This window comes from Papilio machaon, chromosome 5 (genome assembly GCF_912999745.1).
Source record: "Papilio machaon chromosome 5, ilPapMach1.1, whole genome shotgun sequence".
NCBI classification, from domain to species: Eukaryota; Metazoa; Arthropoda; class Insecta; order Lepidoptera; family Papilionidae; genus Papilio; species Papilio machaon.
In genome coordinates, this window is record NC_059990.1 from 6,218,983 (window position 1) to 6,236,607 (window position 17,625).

The following is a 17,625-nucleotide window of genomic DNA, read 5'->3' on the forward strand; positions in this document are numbered from 1 at the left end:
CTTCACGCTCGAAGAGATCGCATTGAAAGTGTTGTTTGTGCGTCACACCGTTAACGCTTCATTTTCAATGAAATCGCTTTATGAATGGTATACCAGAAATACTATTTTCTTAAAAATACTAAGTTCTTTAATAGTAAAATGCATAACCTCGACCATTTATATTATGACTCAATCTGTTAGTATACCTTCGCAATGAATCTTTAATCTACAACATCATCTTTGGTTTTGTTTACTTTTGAAATTAAAGATGGTATTGATAACAATTCTATCAGACAGCGTTCTGCGGCGCTGAGGGCGGCCGGTGCCGGGAAATTGGGGTGATTTTTCTCCTCTTTTCACGTCCGCTCTAACAGTAGAGTCACCAAAAAAATGTCATTCACTTTAAAAAGATAATGTTTTTTTTTTATAAATGCATTTCAACGCTTAATATAATGAATAAAACGATGAATTTAAGATACAAGAAATATATTTTTTTAGTGATTTTTTTAAAATAATATGTAAATGAATTTGCTGTCAGTACACAAAAAGTACTTTAACGTGTTATGAACAAGTGACGCGAGGAACGATATTTTTCGCCTCGTATATTGAATCGGTATGGTCTTTATTTGGTAGGTCTGTTGTAAAGAGGACCTTTTCAAATTTCCGTTCACCTTTGCAATTGATGACGTCATCTCTTACATTGTTCGAGTTTATCACGATACTTGCTTAAGATCTTTTTTGTAAATACTGCGTGAGTAGTATTTTACCTTTACAACTAGAAGGATTATATTATACTTTTGTACATATACATTGATTGTGGAAACTCAATCTTTGTTATTTTATATCTTTTCTAAATTAAATAATAGATATTATTTTATTTATTTATTCTTGTTAATCATTACACCTTCGTTCCAAGAAAAGGTAATAGTTCAACCGGATATCGACGTAAATTAATAGAGGCATTGAAGTATTTTTGTTCTTGCGTCCTAATTAGCGAGAAATGGGAAAGTTAATATTTTTTTCCCAGAATTCGGGATGAGAGACTTATTCGCTTTTCTAACATCTTAATGTTCTATATTAATATTTCTTGTTATTTTATTCACATTACTGATTGTACACGAGCCATAATGTGACGTCATATATTTTAAATCCATAATATGGTGTGCCGTACACAACGGGTTTGGGTCCCGCGGCACAACCTGCCTTAGACAACGTCTTGCAAGGGCTGGCATAATATTGCAAATATATGAAGTGGCATTTACCAACTCGATGCCTCATTCACCGCCTGCAGGTGCCTGGTCAATCTGTCGGTTTCAGTCGAGTCAAATAAGTCACTGCCATATAGTCTAAAGGCTCCAGCAATGCTGCACTCCTGATGCACCCGATGCACCGCTTCCCGTAAGCGCTCCAGAGACGCGTCGTTATTGGACCGAACGCAGAACCGTGAACTTAGCGACCCTGTACATTAAATAATAGACACGTTCGATGTGCTCTTTAACTAATTCACATCGCAACTATGCCGAATACTTGGGTAATATATTTTTAATATATTTTTATTTTAAATCCGATTCTTCGAGATCATAAAAAGATGCGTATTATATAAAAGCGCGTAAAGACGCGTATTTGCGCAAATCTTTATCAGTTTAAATGTATATTTTTCCAGCGATTTTCAAGTCCTAATATATGCGTATTTGCAGTACTATTCTTCGTTGAAACTCATTATACTATGATCGTGGTTTTAGTATAAGGCTTTAGTTGTAGATTATGCTACGTAGGTAAAGGGATTATTTTATTTAATAAAAAAAAACTGTAAGTATTGAACAAGTTTTTAATGAGCTACTTCTTTGGTCAAATCATTGGTTAGAATAGAACCAGGACATTCATTTGACAATTTACAAACAATGCGCTGACCTTAGGCGACATCGAAATACCTTAATATAATTAGGAATGCATAAACTATCTAATTAAATGCGGAGTTAAAAATTATCTGAATACATTTACAAAGATTTAATACATCGCTAAACAAACTATTTTGAACTATTTCAAATTACGCAATTTTAAATTATATTCAATAACATGTACATATTTAATAATTTTCCACATTTTGCTAGAATCAAATATTTAATATTTACCAATTTTAATTAATCATTAGATACAATATACTAACTACTTTGTTAATTAATTTATTTACATAAATAATACAAACATTACAACAATGTTCATGTTCATGGATAAACTTAACAATAATATACAAGGTACAAAAAGAAATAACAAATTCAGACAGTCAAAATAATAAATGTGTGGCTAAGCCAAAAGTATATAAAAGAAGTTTTAAAAATAAATATTTAATTTGATCGACATATTTCATCTACCAATTCAACTCTACTTCACTAATACATAAATGAGTGATCTATTGAAAGTAAATAAAAAATATATATAATAATATTTACATAAACATTTCAACATTATAGAATACAACGACTGACAGTCTTAAAACATGCTTTCCTACTCGGTTGTATATAACCGCATCCTTCTTATATTCACTTAATTTGTTTAGAACTGCCCTTTTGAGATCTCCAAACAGACAATAAACATTATTATTATTAAATAGCAAAGCTATAATTCACTTCTAAGATACAGAGATCGTTAACTATAAAAGTTTTGGCATATTACAATAACACATTTAATAATAAACACTTTACATCCATACAATTTTATAACTGTTCGTCGCAATAGTTTATCCAACGCAAATTAATTTAACCATAAATACTTTGCCACTATTATTGACCGAAACTTATACCGACACATGTTACACACATTAGTCCGATTGACGCAAAATTTAAAATCAATACCGACATATTTCACCAACGTTAGTCGCAAAACAATGCAATGTTTTGTCCCAAACTTTAGTAATAACACCGACACATTTCACCGACATAAGTCCGAAGCCAGTGATGTTATGTTTGTCCCAAGCTTTAGTACTAACACCGACTCATTTTACCGACACCGTCTTAGCCGTTTAGTTATGATACTTGGTGTACGGGTGGGCCGTATCTCAGACGCGGTAGTCTCAGCTGGTCGCTGACAGGCCGAGCGGCTTGAGGTGCGGCGGGGGCACGAACGCAGCCGTGTTCGAGCCCGACATGTTGTTGTTCATGTCACCGGAGCGGCCCGATCCATTCATTAGGCTCATCGCGTTGCTTGTCTGTTGAAAGAGTGCTTTTGTTAATAAAAGATAACATATCTGTAGATTAAATCTATGTAAGCGCAAGTAAGTCTCTCCAAAATTAACTGACCGTCTGATAAAAGATACATGACTCCACTGGAAGTCGGAGAAACATGTATTGTAGCTAAAGTCGTCATGAAATCTTGAAGTAGAATGCAATGTTTATAAAAGCTTCAACTACCACAACTAAAATTATTCCTTTAGCCTTTAGCTTTATGTATCCGAAATTTCTCATAAAATCATCATATAACTTAATCATTGTTACTATTATCATGGAGATTTTAATATAGCATAATTACCGGTGGTGGAGAAAGATGGGTGGTCTGCCGTTTGAGGTGCGCAAGCGGTGGCGGATTGTAAGCCATGTTAGCGAACACCAGCCGTTCTTCGTAGTCATATTCGCATAGGATCTTGTTCTCGCACAAGTAGAAGCGATCGCCCACACAAAATCTGAGAACAATTAAAGCAAATTAATTTGGGAACAAAAAAAAGAAAACGCGAAATTAAGTTAAAGCTAAAAAAAATTAAATAACTACTTTTATATTTTTAAAATATGCTGTAATGCATTTTAAGGAAATTCCTTGTATCATATATTGTTTTAAATGTGAACATTCATATCAGGATATACGCAATTAATTAACTTCAAAACATCCTGCTCTGTGACAGCTTCCGATTGTTGGACTTTGAACGTGTTGATAAGTTAACTAGGCAGACAATCAGTCGGTGCTTATACATAAATGCTTAAGAGTAAAGAGGCTTAAGTATGATTCGTAGAATTTGATTTTCATGTTTTTCAGGATAATTTTCTTGGAAATAAGTAAAGAGATAATTGCTCTTACAAACATAATACTTTCAAGCACGTTTAATTAGCTAGCTTTATTTTTATTTCGTTCAAGAAATCTACACTCGAAACAGATCAGAAGGAAAAATTATATCAAATTATCTTTCAAACAGTATTTCTTTCCATCAAATAAGTAGGTTAATTTAGATGAGTAAGGAAGTTATTGATATACTCGTATTCAATCAATGAAAACTAAATAAAATAATATTAAATTCAAATAATATCGAAGATTGTATTGTGGTACACTATGCACTACATTCATAAGCCTGCGTATAGATGTCGCGTCGGATGCACAAGTCAGATACATTTACCGAGTGGGCAGGGTGCAGGAAGATCCAATTAGTAATTCTCCACGGCAGGCGCGGCTAATGCGTCCCATGCCCACGCATTATTAAGGCTTCCACGTAAATCGAGTTAGCGACACATTTCGTATTTCATTTATTTGAATAGCTTTAAGTATTAGCTTATTAACTATTAAATTAGGACACATAAAATCAGTTATGTCCGTATGTTATTTTCTTATTCTCCATCCCACAAACAATCACAATGTAATCTCAAAGCAGAAATCTACGAGCGTATATTTCTAATATCGACAATGTGATTAAAAACAACTTCCATAACAAGATTAAATTTGGATCGATGTCATTGTAACTAATAAAAAAGTAACTAATGATAGTCATCTACTTCATCAGCCTTTACCTGCCCACTGCTGAACCTTTGACCTAATAATGGCAAAGAATCATTGTGATTTAAATTGATTGTGATTATAAGTGGTTATTTTCAAATAATTGAAAGTGCCCTTGGTTCAACGCGTGGAGAATTTTAAAAGCTACGTACCTACAACGAATTATATATAAAAATAGTAAGTAACTACATAGTTAGATATCATCAAAACACAACTAAAAATGTGGTAGCAAAGGTGCCAGAAACGTCTGAGAAATAAAATTAAGTATCAGGAGTGGAGAGGTCAACGCGGGCAAGGAGCGCAGATAACGTCACGCGAGCGCGCATCCCTCAATGTGGCAAAACAAAAGGTATCGCCTTCGACTCGCCGCTGCCCGCCGGCCGCCGGAACCGCCGCGATAACACTCACCTTATCTCCCCTTACCCTCCCCCCCCTACCGCTCGCTCCTACTCACCCCCTCCCCGCACCCCACCAACTCTTTTGTTTCACTTGTCACAAAAATTAAGCGCAATAGCTCGGCTACAAATGTCTCTTTTTTAAGGGGCCAATTTCCACCGCAACTCAGTCGATTTCGCCGCTCTTAATTAACTTTATTTCCTGTTCTCCCCGTCCCCGACTTTTGTTTTTCGGGGGTTTATACTTTTTTTTTTTTTTTTTGCTATTTTTTGTCTGCAGTCGCGTAATGGAAAAGATGTAGAATGAAATTTTAATGACTGGGTGCAAGTTAAGCTTTGTGCGAGTGTCCATTGTGTCGCGCCGGCGACGCCAAGTTTGACATTTTACGTAATCGGACGTGTCTGTTGACTGTTTTCCCTCGACTATAGAACAAAATCATTTTATCAGCAATACACTGTAACAAATTAAAAAACAAAAAGTTATTTGCTGACTTAAAAAAATATTAGCCAACAGCGATTTTATTCATTTGTCGACTGAATGGCTTACTTATTGGATTACAATGACCCAAATAAAATGTAACAAATCTCTCGATACGCCAATTATATCGCCGTCTCGACCGAATTCAGACAAAAGTGGCGCCTGACCACTACATTGTTAAGAGTTCTAATTTTAAATTATATATCAAAGTGTATTTTACTTGAACTTAATTAATAACTGAAATTATTTTTAACAATTTATGCATAGAATCCTGCACATCGTGTTATGAAATGTTATTACTAGAAAATTTTAATATAATTAATATTAAATTATATTCAGCATAAGAGTTGAAAAATTCAAAAGGTTTCCTTTTTATTATAAAACAAATAAAAACTTAATTCTATTTATTCCATAATTTTTCCGAAGTGCATAGAAAATTTTACTATTACTTTAAATTAATTACGCCATCTAAATAAAGAACTCCTAAGAAGACTTCACATTTATAATGATTAACGAACTCTATTTAATTTAAACATTTACAGATAAATATGATCTTTTACTGATATAGGTATGTATATCAATAAAATAGAGTCCTTCTAATAAATCTTACCAAAATTATAAATGCGAATGTTTGGATGGATGGATCGATGTTTGTGAGAAGGTATCTCCAGAGCGTCTCAACGGATTTCGATGAAATTTGACATAGATGTAGAACATAGTCTGGAAGAACGCATGGGCTATTATTTATTTTATTCCGCGCGGACAGACTCGCGGGCAACATATAGTTTTACAACAAAAATCAAATCTTTCCTCTTTATAATATTAGCATAGACTCATTGTTGACCCTGGCGTCGTCACTCATTCTTACAAAATTTACTTTGTACGATTATTAACATTAACATTTCAAACAATACTCTTCCAGTTAATCAAAATTTACAAAGTTTAGCTATAATAGATGACTTGGTATACGTTTGTCAAATTTAGCATTCTCGTAAAATTTATAGAAGCACGTCTCTAAACGTGACAGATTGGAACAAGTTGGTAACGAGCGTGCGACGGACGAACGGCGTACGATTCGTGTTATCCGCCGGCGTCCGCGGAGTAGATAGGTACTAAATAATTTACCAGTTTAGCGATATTTGGGCGGGTATCAGCCGCTTGCCGCAGGTCCGACAGCCCGCAAATTGGATTCAGATTTCTGGCCGCTGCCAAATTGATTCGCACGTGATATTTAATAGCTTCAGCGGTTCATTGTTTAATATTAACTAATATTCCATATGGGTTTACCATGTTATCTTTCGTATTTACTAATTTATACAATGAAATTCAACGCAAATGTAGTCACTGAATTTATACAAATTCAAAAACTTAATGTAAAAATAATTCTGTATTAGTTAACAATTATGTGACAGAGACAAAACTACGTGTACAAATATAAATTAATATCAACTTAGTAAAAAAAATCTTTTACTCGTAACAGGACGCATCTCTTGAGTATTCTGGTCATTTCTTGAATATTGTAGACACAATTCTCTCATATCGCGTTAAGCGTTTTGCTCGAAAATGTTTTACGTACGAAATCCGTACTCAAAGAGCAGTCGAATGAATATACAATTGGATGAAACTGTCGCCGGAGTACTGGCAGCACTGGAAAGGTCCACAAGTGACGTATAAACCATTCAGAGCGGCTCCAATCTTCGCGGCCTCTATATTATTTAAGCGAACAAAGTCCGGTGAAAATTGCGTCTTCGAAACTACACAGTATATTAGCTACCGCACGAGTAACAACGCACGAACATACCAGTTCTTTTTTATTTATTTCTTTATTGTACTTAGACTTTAAGTTAAATAGTTCCCTAACTTAAAGAATGTTGAATAAAATTGATTTGAAAAGAATATTATCACAGCAAAATTTGGAGATAAACTTGTTGGTGGCAAGAGCTGCGAAAATAGCAATTCGTTCGAACGTTGTTCGATAAAGAAAAAAAAAAACAAACAAATTTACTACGCTTTTATTTAGGAAGGCTAAAGATAATTGTTTTTTTTTTCATTTTTTCAAAGCAATCAATAATTTTTGTAATTGTGATATAGTTATTACATTAAATATGTGATAAAAATTAAGTATAACAATAAATTGAATCCCTTGGAGAAAATAATAAACATATACATTGCATTTGAATGCCTTATGTACTGTGAAATTTAATCGCAATCTTTTGTTTGCATTCCGTGCGTTGAATAAGCTATATGAACCCCTCGTGAGTTGTCTCTTTCGCTCTCTACTTTGTGTTACATATTTTATCTCGCTCGTAGAAGAAAAGTTCCTCACCGGACCTGTATTCAATATAGCCAAGGTCCCCATTCAATTTTCACGGACGCAATCGCCTGTGACAGGTGAGAAAATTAAACGAAACAAGGAATGTACGAGTAAGTAGTTCGAGACATAAACTTTCACACCTTAAAACCTTAACTCTTTGGAGATTTAAGTGAAATATAAAAACTTGTCTACGAGAATGTATAAGATAAAAAAAAAAACTGTAGAGTAAACTTACTTCCTGCAATTCCAAAAAAATTATAGTTCGAAAATAGATGCCAATGTGTCTCCTGGTTTTAAATAATACATATATACAAAATAATAGAATAGAATAGAGCATCCAACATTGTTATACTGACCTATGATTGCACTGCTGGCAGGCGAAGCACTCCAGATGGTAGACATTGCTGCGCGCGCGCATCACCATCTCGAACGCGGGGATCACCTTGTTGCACGCTGCGCAGTAGCCCGTGTTACCGAACAACCTAAACAATAAAATAAACATTAAACTAACTGATAGAGCTATCAAATAGACTCTCAAATGATATCTATGTATAATTTATCTACTTTAAAACCAACTCCTAACTTTCTTGTGAAGCAATAGAAATATAGACACAATTTCATTTTCATTTTTATCATGGTAATGATATTAATAATGAAATTAGTTAATTTTCAACAAACTAATATTAATTAGTTTTTATAAATCAATATTGCGATTGCTTCAAATTTAAACATAAGCACTGCCATGTTTGTAGAATTAAACTGGAAGCAAAATCATGTTTCACACCATTTAAGGCTGACACTAAACTAAACAAAGAGAATGTATCGTCATTTGTTTTTAATTAAAATGATCTAACATTCTAGACTAAGCAATAATTTTGTAAACAAACGCTGACATATACGAGCCACACTTTGTGGTCACTATTCTACTTTGTGGCTTTGACTTGATTTGTCATGGTTATTGAACAAATTAACAAAGTCTAATGGAGAGATAAGTAATTAGAAATATCAACACTTATTATAATAACAAAACAAAATATTTTTGTTTAGAAATTTTAGATATAAAAGTGAAGAATATGAAATGATAAACTCCAATAAAGGAGTAGTTGACATGAACAAGCAACGGACGATAGCGAGATTCAGAACACGAACACATACTTATGTAATGAAATAGTTACTAGTAAAATGACGGAGAACGATTCAGAAGACGAAATATTGTAACAACTAATTAAGAGGTGGAACAGGACAGTGATGATGAAATTACCTTAAATAATCCCTCTTGCAGAGAATGAGGTTGGCGCGAGTGTAGAGCGTGTGGCCGACCTCACCGAGCCGGCAGTCGCAGCAGCCACACTTGAGACAGTCCTCGTGCCACAGCTGGTCCAGAGCCTTTAGTAAGTAGCGCTCCGTTATCACCTTACTGCAGCCCGCACAGATCTTCACACAAGAAATTAAACAATTAAATATCCAGAATTAATAAAGAAACATAATATAATAGCCAGAATTATTTAATCTGCCGTAATCAATAATAATGCAGCATTAGAGGGTATGATTAGTTTTAAAATAAAACCCTTTGTCTGCGCTATTTGTTTTACGTTTTAAATCTAACAATGTAGTTCTAGGTTTTAACTTCATTATACAAATCCTACAATAACATCATTAACTTGCTACCATAATATTCTACGAATGTCCAAACCAAATGTAATTACGTTGTTTAATTGGAATATCGACTATCAGAGGTACATAATAATTCAGCATTAATACATTTCTTGGTTTAAAAGCTGCTTAGATTCAGCGTCAGACACCTATGAAGAAGTCAAGCAAATTCTAATATTTTAATAAGGGCATATCCCTGGTTAAAACTGGGGTGGGGTCCGAGCCTCGGTGGGGACCAAATATACATAAAAGCTTACCGACGAAATCCACCTTAAAAACAGAGTCCTTGGATCAAATTTCTAATCGTCCATAGATTAGACATTGATAATTTAACATTGCAACATGGCTAAAGTTACAACTCTCATCAGTTCACTGATTACTTCGGTATATACCTGTGGCTGCGGCGGCGGTTGTGTCGCGGTGCCGGAGGACTGCGCGGCCGCGGGCAGCGGCGAGGCGCGGGACTCCTTAGTCACGTCCATGGCCAGCATGTGCGGACTGCAGCTGCCCTGCTGCCCGCTACCGCTACCGTTACCCGACGTACGTCTCTCGCACTACATAAACAATATATAATGTTTAAAACACAGTTATTTAACGACATTTGTTTGTGCATTTAAGAAAATATTGAGTTTACTGCTTTTTTATGTCAGTACTGTAAGTGTTTCTTCAACATTAATTAATTATCTTTCACATTAGTAGTCTATTATAAGAGTATTAGCTAAATTATAATACACAAAGTGTAAACTAATTAAGTTAAAAATAAAAATACAAATACATATTAATTATGTTTTGTAATTAAGTCGCTTCCTAAACATTGAACAAAAGTGGAGTGTCTGTCTGCAAGTCCGCGTTCGTTTCGCTGATCACCGAAACGGCAGCGGGAATATTATAAGCTACTTATCTTTTTTAATTCCGAATTGACGAAGTCGCGGACGACTTATAGTTCTTAATACAATTTCAAACGTTATTAATCAACGATAATTGATCTGATACCAAGTTTATCCGTGCTAAGCGTCAATAAATGTGGCTTATCGGATGTGATCGCGTCCAATCCGCGGTACAATTCATAAGATCGTCTCGTATTACTGCATAAAATCCAGAACCATGAAATTTATTGCTTGTAATATTTCACGAAAAAATTAGCACAACTAGTCAACCGATTAATGAGAACGTGAAACACGACCCGAGGTTTTCGAACTATAACAAATTATATACCTTAAAAATATCGAATAAATGGCAATAAAAACGGTAATTTGGGCCGCGAGAACGAAAAAAGCAGCCCCGTACTAAGCAATAAAGTCGAGCGCGGAGCGTTGTCACGGTTAATTAACACTTTAAATACAAACATTTTTCAATTAAATTTTGACGGTGGCTGCAACACTGATACTATATTTGTTAAGTATCAGATTGCCAGTCATCTAGGCTGGATTTTAAAATACGTTTAAGCAAAATTATACTCCAGTTAATACAATTCCAACAGAGGAAAAACTGGATTTTTTAAAATGATTTCACTATAATTCAAAATATATGGCAAAAATGTCAATTCAATACAAAACTGTATACTGTGTACATAATAATGTATAACGAGGTAGTCAATTAACATAAAAATAAGACAAAGCCTCTTTTTTGCCATAAGTGACAGCAAGTCTTTTAAAGAATAGTCCTTAGCTCATATACTAAGGGTGACTAGACCATAGTCATCCAAGGTGGACCAGTGCCGGTTGGTCGACCTCACACATTCCTTCAAATTTCTTGGCATATGTGTCAGTTTGCGTCACGATGTTTTCCTTTACCTTAAGAATGTCGGATGATATACATGGAAATGCACTTATAACATTTTCGAAAAACACCAATCGACATCTAGATTTCGGTCCGGTCTGGTCAAGCGCTTAATAATTAAGCCGCCGACGCTGTGTTTTAGAATAAGTAAGAAAAAAAGAAATCGAAAACTCTTTCCATTAGCAACAATTGAGAACGGCATGACGTCTTATTCAGTTCCCACTAATATGCATCGAGCGTAAAAGTTTTTAGCGATATACTGGCTAGTTTTCTGGTACAATGAGAACGGGTATTAAGAACCAACTGGTTGAAACAATACGGAGCATTGTGAGCCCCGTGACAAATTGCTCGAGTCGCTCAGTTTTGTATGTTTTTGAGAGTGCCCCGATCGGGCGGCCATAAATAATAGAATACGGATATTGGGCGGAAACATGCAGGCTGCGCTTCAAATTGTGTCAGTGATTGTTCGTTCATTCTGTGCCAGGAACTAATCAGCTATTGAGTAGCTGTTTACGTAGAACTTGGCTCGTAATTATTTTAATTGAAAAGAATATTAAGTGGAGTAGTAAGAACATTTATAGAGTAGCAATGATTCACTTTATAAGAACTAAAAGTTTAACTGCATAAACAGTACTGCAATTTACTTAATTTCATAAAAAATAACTTCTGGTTTTGCGACATTTCAATTTTACTTTCCAGTATAGCATTTCTAGCATAACAAATCTACAAAAACAGTATCGGACGCTCTAGCCGTAGGATAATTCGGTCCGAATTATTCGGGTACTCGATGTCAGTAATAGAGTGAGGCACGATCGCGCTACGCCCTCGACTTTTTCCGCGTAAATCCCGTGAAGGCTTCGTGAATAATTACCGTCCGTGGCGGTGACAGAGACACGCCGCGCCGCTCCGAAAACAAACCGTGCCGAATGCAACGGTACAGATTAGACGCAAAAAAGCTCACGCCTTCCATTAGCATGGACTTTCGAATGTCAATACGCACGAATCAGGATTTAACGAACGTCAGTCTGACGAAGAATAAAACTAAAGGAAAGTGTTCACATCGGTGTCGCTTCGCTGTCAACTGGCGGCGCTCGGTTACTGTTTTATAAATTTTATTTATGTTTGCGTCTCTCTTTTTCGCTATACCAATGGGTATTTATTGATAACAATTATAATTACCAACAGTATAAGAATATGAAAATTATCATTTGTATTACTGATATTTTCTATCAATACTTGCTCTTTATATAGAATCTACATATAGTTAGGTAAATATGGACGAGATCTAGACAAACAGCAGCGAATCAGAAACACGTTCGAAAGTTCCAGAGCTTCTGATACAAAGCCGTGCACTGCGGGGCTTGGGTATTATGCAGGTTAAATTGAAGGACGGTTTCGGCGGGCCGCGGGGACTATGTGGAGCTGCGTCCACGCCACGTGAATGATTAACACGGGAGCCGAGCGAGACCAATTACCCGCCGCCGCACTCCAAATTAGAAACTATTTTCGCCCATTAGTGGCCAACTTCATAATCAATTACACGTTAAAATTTCACTGCGCTGTTTCGGGAGCTCTCTGTTTGGATAATCGGAGTTTGTGGTCCCACGGCGAGCTATTATTCGGAGCCTGGCCTCTGCTGTGAGCTCAAGCTTTTTGTTTTGCTTTTGGTGAAATTTTAATGCGTTTTTTTGAATTTCGAATGCAGTTCTGTCGGTCCGCCTTAAATATAAAATACCTACTAATTATTGAAAATATATTATTATATCTGTTTTGTCAAAAATAATGACAGGGATGACGATATGGCGATATTTTATACAGAGATTTTGGTCCCAGAAAAACACGGTTAGTAAATTAAAGAAATGTGTAATAATGTTGCAAACGATCATGAAGAAATTTTGTCACCCATGACAAGATTATTACCTAACCTAACTTAATGAGGGGTTTATTATACATCTAAGCTCCTATAATTATATCATCAAATCTTACTTTTTACTAGTTTACCAACAATTACATAAATATTCAAATAAAGCTAATATAAGCTTACAGTTACGAAAAATAACGCCACAAGCTAAGTGGATAAGATTTAAAAATATCTGTGTCTAAAAATCATTCCATTTCAGTATCAAGATAACAGGGAACAAGGCTAAGTAACTAGTTGCTTTACCAAATCGAGGCTCCCCTCCCTTTGTGACAAAAGGAGGATGCTATTGAGTAGCGTGTATTGCGAACAACAAATCTACGAGGCATTTTTGTAACAGACAACACTAATAGGATTGAGTGCACTCTTGCTAATCATAATTCATCAGCGAGATTAAAGAATAAGCGCGACTGGGGAGATCCGAACTCTCCTCCCTTCCTCGTCCCTCCCCCGGCGTGTGGGTGAGACAATATGATTGCCACACCTGCGGAAACACCGGCTAAAGTAACGAGACGAGCTAAATAATTCAACCAACTACATCTACTTTTAGATGCTCCACGTTATTTTTACTGTTCGCTATCGTGATATTGGGGAAAGTTTTCCGATTTGTTCTAGTTACGGTTATTTATATATGTACTTTTGTTTAATTTTGCTACTATTCTTTTAAAGATTTGACACATTATTTGAATTTAAGATTAGTCAACGTTTTTGTTTCTACTTTTACTAGTTTTGATAACTTGATGATTTCTAAGTTACTCTACAATTTTACTTGAAAACAAAGAGAAAAGTAATCAAACATAATTTGGTTTAAATATACAGTTATTTTTGATGTAGAGCATACTTTCATGCGATTTAAGCAGGGCGCACTTATTTAGCAGATTGCTTTCCTTTAAGTTGTTCTTTAATCTAGCGATGGGCGCGGTGCCTTCCTCGCACCCTCGCGGCTACAGTCGCACTGCCTTCCTTCACTATTGTCGCTTTAATCGTGCATCATCTCGCTGCAAGGATGTTGAGACAAAATAACACCTTTTACACGAGTAAAACACTTGTAAGTACAAAATAATAAAAAAGCAGATCATAAAAGAAAACTCTGCTAAGAGGTTTGCTACTTTATTTATCTGTAGGGATAGAGTTCTGACGGCCCAAATACACTGCATAATGCACTGAGAACCATTCAAAATGTATTCAGCATACATATCTAATGTGTAAACATGTTATTAATAGATTGACATATATAATACAAAAGTTAGGAACTCTCTAAAACATAACGCACGAACTTCAATCATGACCAAGTTAATACCGTAACGAGGCATATTGGATTACCTCTAGCGCCCGACCTCCGCAATAATATAACGAAATTCAAATATTAATAGACTGAAACACAATCACGGATGGCCGAATAATCGAGTTAGCTGCTATTCGGTTAAGCCCCTATCGCATAATCTGCACCATTGTCTAACACCGTGATCATGAGGGCCGATTATTGTGGCAATTTCGTGTTTATTGTTTTCAGGTGTCTGTCCGCATCTACTTGAAGGAGATCCGAATAACCAAGATTCTTATCGTTAAATGATTGCATCTCTATTATTGGGAAAGTTAATTATTCTGCCACAGCAAGATAACTTTGCAAAGGGTTGAAACAAATCCAAAGACTACACAGGTTTAATCTTTATCAATCTGGTAGACATGCTAGGTTTACTGATTTTAACTAGATTTCAATGAATTCATAATTTAGTAAATTTAAAATGTTTTGTTAACTATTAATTATATTATAAGTCTTCTGACATACAAAAATTCATCATCAGACATGAAACCTTCGCAAAATGAATGAGGAAGAAGAAAGATAGTACAAACTATGCATAGAGTTATTATTAACCAAAAAAAAATAAACAATCATAGATAAGAGTTTTAAATCACAGACATGTAAGCTTCTATAAGATGTTGCGGACCTTTTTGCTATTTTGATAGCTCATGTAGTTTTTTATTATTGACAATCAAATAATCAATCATATTGTCTTCTTGACGTTTGGCTGTCGATTACCCTTTTTCTTTCTATTTCTTAATTATTTGTTATTTATTTAAATATAGTCATTTGCAGAGTTATTGGTTTGTCCATTTCATTTTGTTCACTTCATGATAAAATTATACACATGCAAACTAGTGATATAAACAGAAATGCAAGTAGCAAACAATAACTCATACTCGAGGTGTGTGGCGCCCCCTATAGAATATACGTTGAAGAAGTTAAAAGTTTCACCTCAGATGCAGTCGATGGAACAAATAAGCAGATAGAAGCAGCGTCAAAACTGCCAAAAACAAAACTATAAACTTTGCTCTGTAACTGAAAACAATCGCTTTATCTATTTCAAATGTCCAACTCAATTTGGATCGAACAGATCATATTTTATACAGGTTTCTTCTTAATATTTTAACAGATATTTTCATTGTTTATCAATGGATCCGAAATTAGACAATGTAATAAAGTTTTAGTCAAACTAATTCATAAATAATAATTGTCTATAGTAATTTATATAATTTACTACGATACAAAAAACAACGCGATTATTAGTATGATGGTCTATTAAATATTTAATATCCAATAGAATTGAAAGCATTTTATGATAAATAAAAAAGTAAACGTCGTACGTCGATAAAGATGTAAAATTGTCCATAACCGATTCTACTTATATTTTATTACATTATAAAACAAACGTCTCGAATTAATTATTAGTCGGTGCAGTCACCATCCCTATCGATCGTAAAGAATCTTTCATGGCCGTTGTAAAATGTTCCAAATCGTTGTCATGATAATTTATGAAGCATGTTTATGGATAAATTTATGACATTAAATTCTGCCTGTCTCCTAATATGTAGTTATGAACAATAAGAAATACACGGCCCTTTCTTATGCGTAAACATTATGTTGTCGGCAATTCGGTAACCATTTTTAGTGTTGAAATAAATACTAATCTTGCCTTTTTAAATTCAGGTTCCGTCAAATCTGAATATAATACACGAAATGTCAGATGCACTTTTAATATTTTAGTGTTATTGATATCTTAATTTTATCATTTTATACAGAAGTTGGAAACTTCAACTATTGTAGTTTAACAAGTCCAACCTATATAACTCACAGTGATTTTTAAGTTTGAAACATCTATTGCAGTTTCGTGAAGATGTTGTTTTTTTAATCTTACTAATATTATAAATGAATGTTTAGACAGACGGAAGGATGGATGGATGTTTGTTTGAAGGTATTTCCGGAACGTCTCAACGGATCTTGATGTAATTTGGCACAGATATATAACATAGTCTGGAGGAAACATAGGCTACTTTTTTTTATTAATTCCGCGCGAACGGTGTCGCGGGCGTCAGCTAGTATCTTTATAAATAAAGTTGTATGCACGAAATCGTTTCCATTAGCACACCCTTAAAGACGCGCGAAATTAGTAAACGATTCTCACGTCGCGGGGTGTGGGGCAAGAGTGGTGGGGCGAGGGGCAAAGTGAATTAAAGCAAGCGGCAGCCTATTACGTGAAGTGAGTTATAAAATAAAGCCGCGGCGAGTAAGTTCATACATTACAAGCCGATAACCAGACGAGACTTCTGAGACACAAACCAGTCCCTTTTAGTGAAATTGAAAACTTTTTCTGTTATTCATACCGCGACCACGACACCACTCCTTTTAAATCAATTGCCTTTTATAATTAACTTTAGTCCATTATCGGAGTGCAGTCCCTCGTTACCGCAATTAAAATTCAATCGAGATGTAAATCTATGTACGACAAAACGTGTTTTCTAATTCAAATGATCCCAGTAAATTGTTTTCAAGATAAGCGATTCGTTTTTGTAAGTAAAAACCGCTCTAGTTAAGTGTTCGATGAATTAATTGAGAGAATAATATGTGCCTTGGTAATATAAATTTTTTATCTTACTTCTTCTTCCAGACAATCTTCAGACTTTTATAAAAATGCATAAAGTGTGTAAAGCGATAAGCCGTAAACCGATATAATATTATGCAGCCCTCTAATGCAATGAACTATCTCTTGATCAGGAGAGTGCCGCTTTTACCTAATTCTTATTAAACATTTATTAGCTAAGACAAAAGCTATCGGAGGTATCGGTCGCCATGTTTTATTTATAGCCCCTTATGGGATTGGTATTTTCGTTGTGTAATATTAGCATTTATTTCAGTTTCTTTTAATCTAATGTTATTCGATTGCAAACGTCGCCCTTCCTAATCAGAAAAGACTTTACAACGAGATTTTAATATTAATGAAGTTACTTTTCTTATGCCATTAAGTAATTTAAAAAATAAAACCAGATATCTGATGTTTAAATTGCAATAAATAGGGAG

At 34.9% G+C, this 17,625-nt stretch overlaps 1 protein-coding gene across 2 annotated transcripts in view; it reads right to left on the reverse strand.

Annotated features, from left to right (window-relative positions):
- Window positions 1-2,459: 2,459 nt before the first annotated feature.
- Window positions 2,460-17,625, reverse strand: part of LOC106713516 (LIM domain only protein 3) — a 51,412-nt gene continuing 36,246 nt past the window's right edge. For both annotated transcript variants that reach the window (XM_014506327.2, XM_014506329.2), the window contains exons 2-6: window positions 9,964-10,125; window positions 9,180-9,352; window positions 8,275-8,400; window positions 3,505-3,655; window positions 2,460-3,184 (exon numbers count right to left, since the gene is read on the reverse strand). In XM_014506327.2, the coding sequence (XP_014361813.2) occupies window positions 3,050-3,184; window positions 3,505-3,655; window positions 8,275-8,400; window positions 9,180-9,352; window positions 9,964-10,125 (747 nt within the window). In that variant the 3' untranslated portion in view covers window positions 2,460-3,049. The remainder of the gene's footprint in view (window positions 3,185-3,504; window positions 3,656-8,274; window positions 8,401-9,179; window positions 9,353-9,963; window positions 10,126-17,625) is intronic.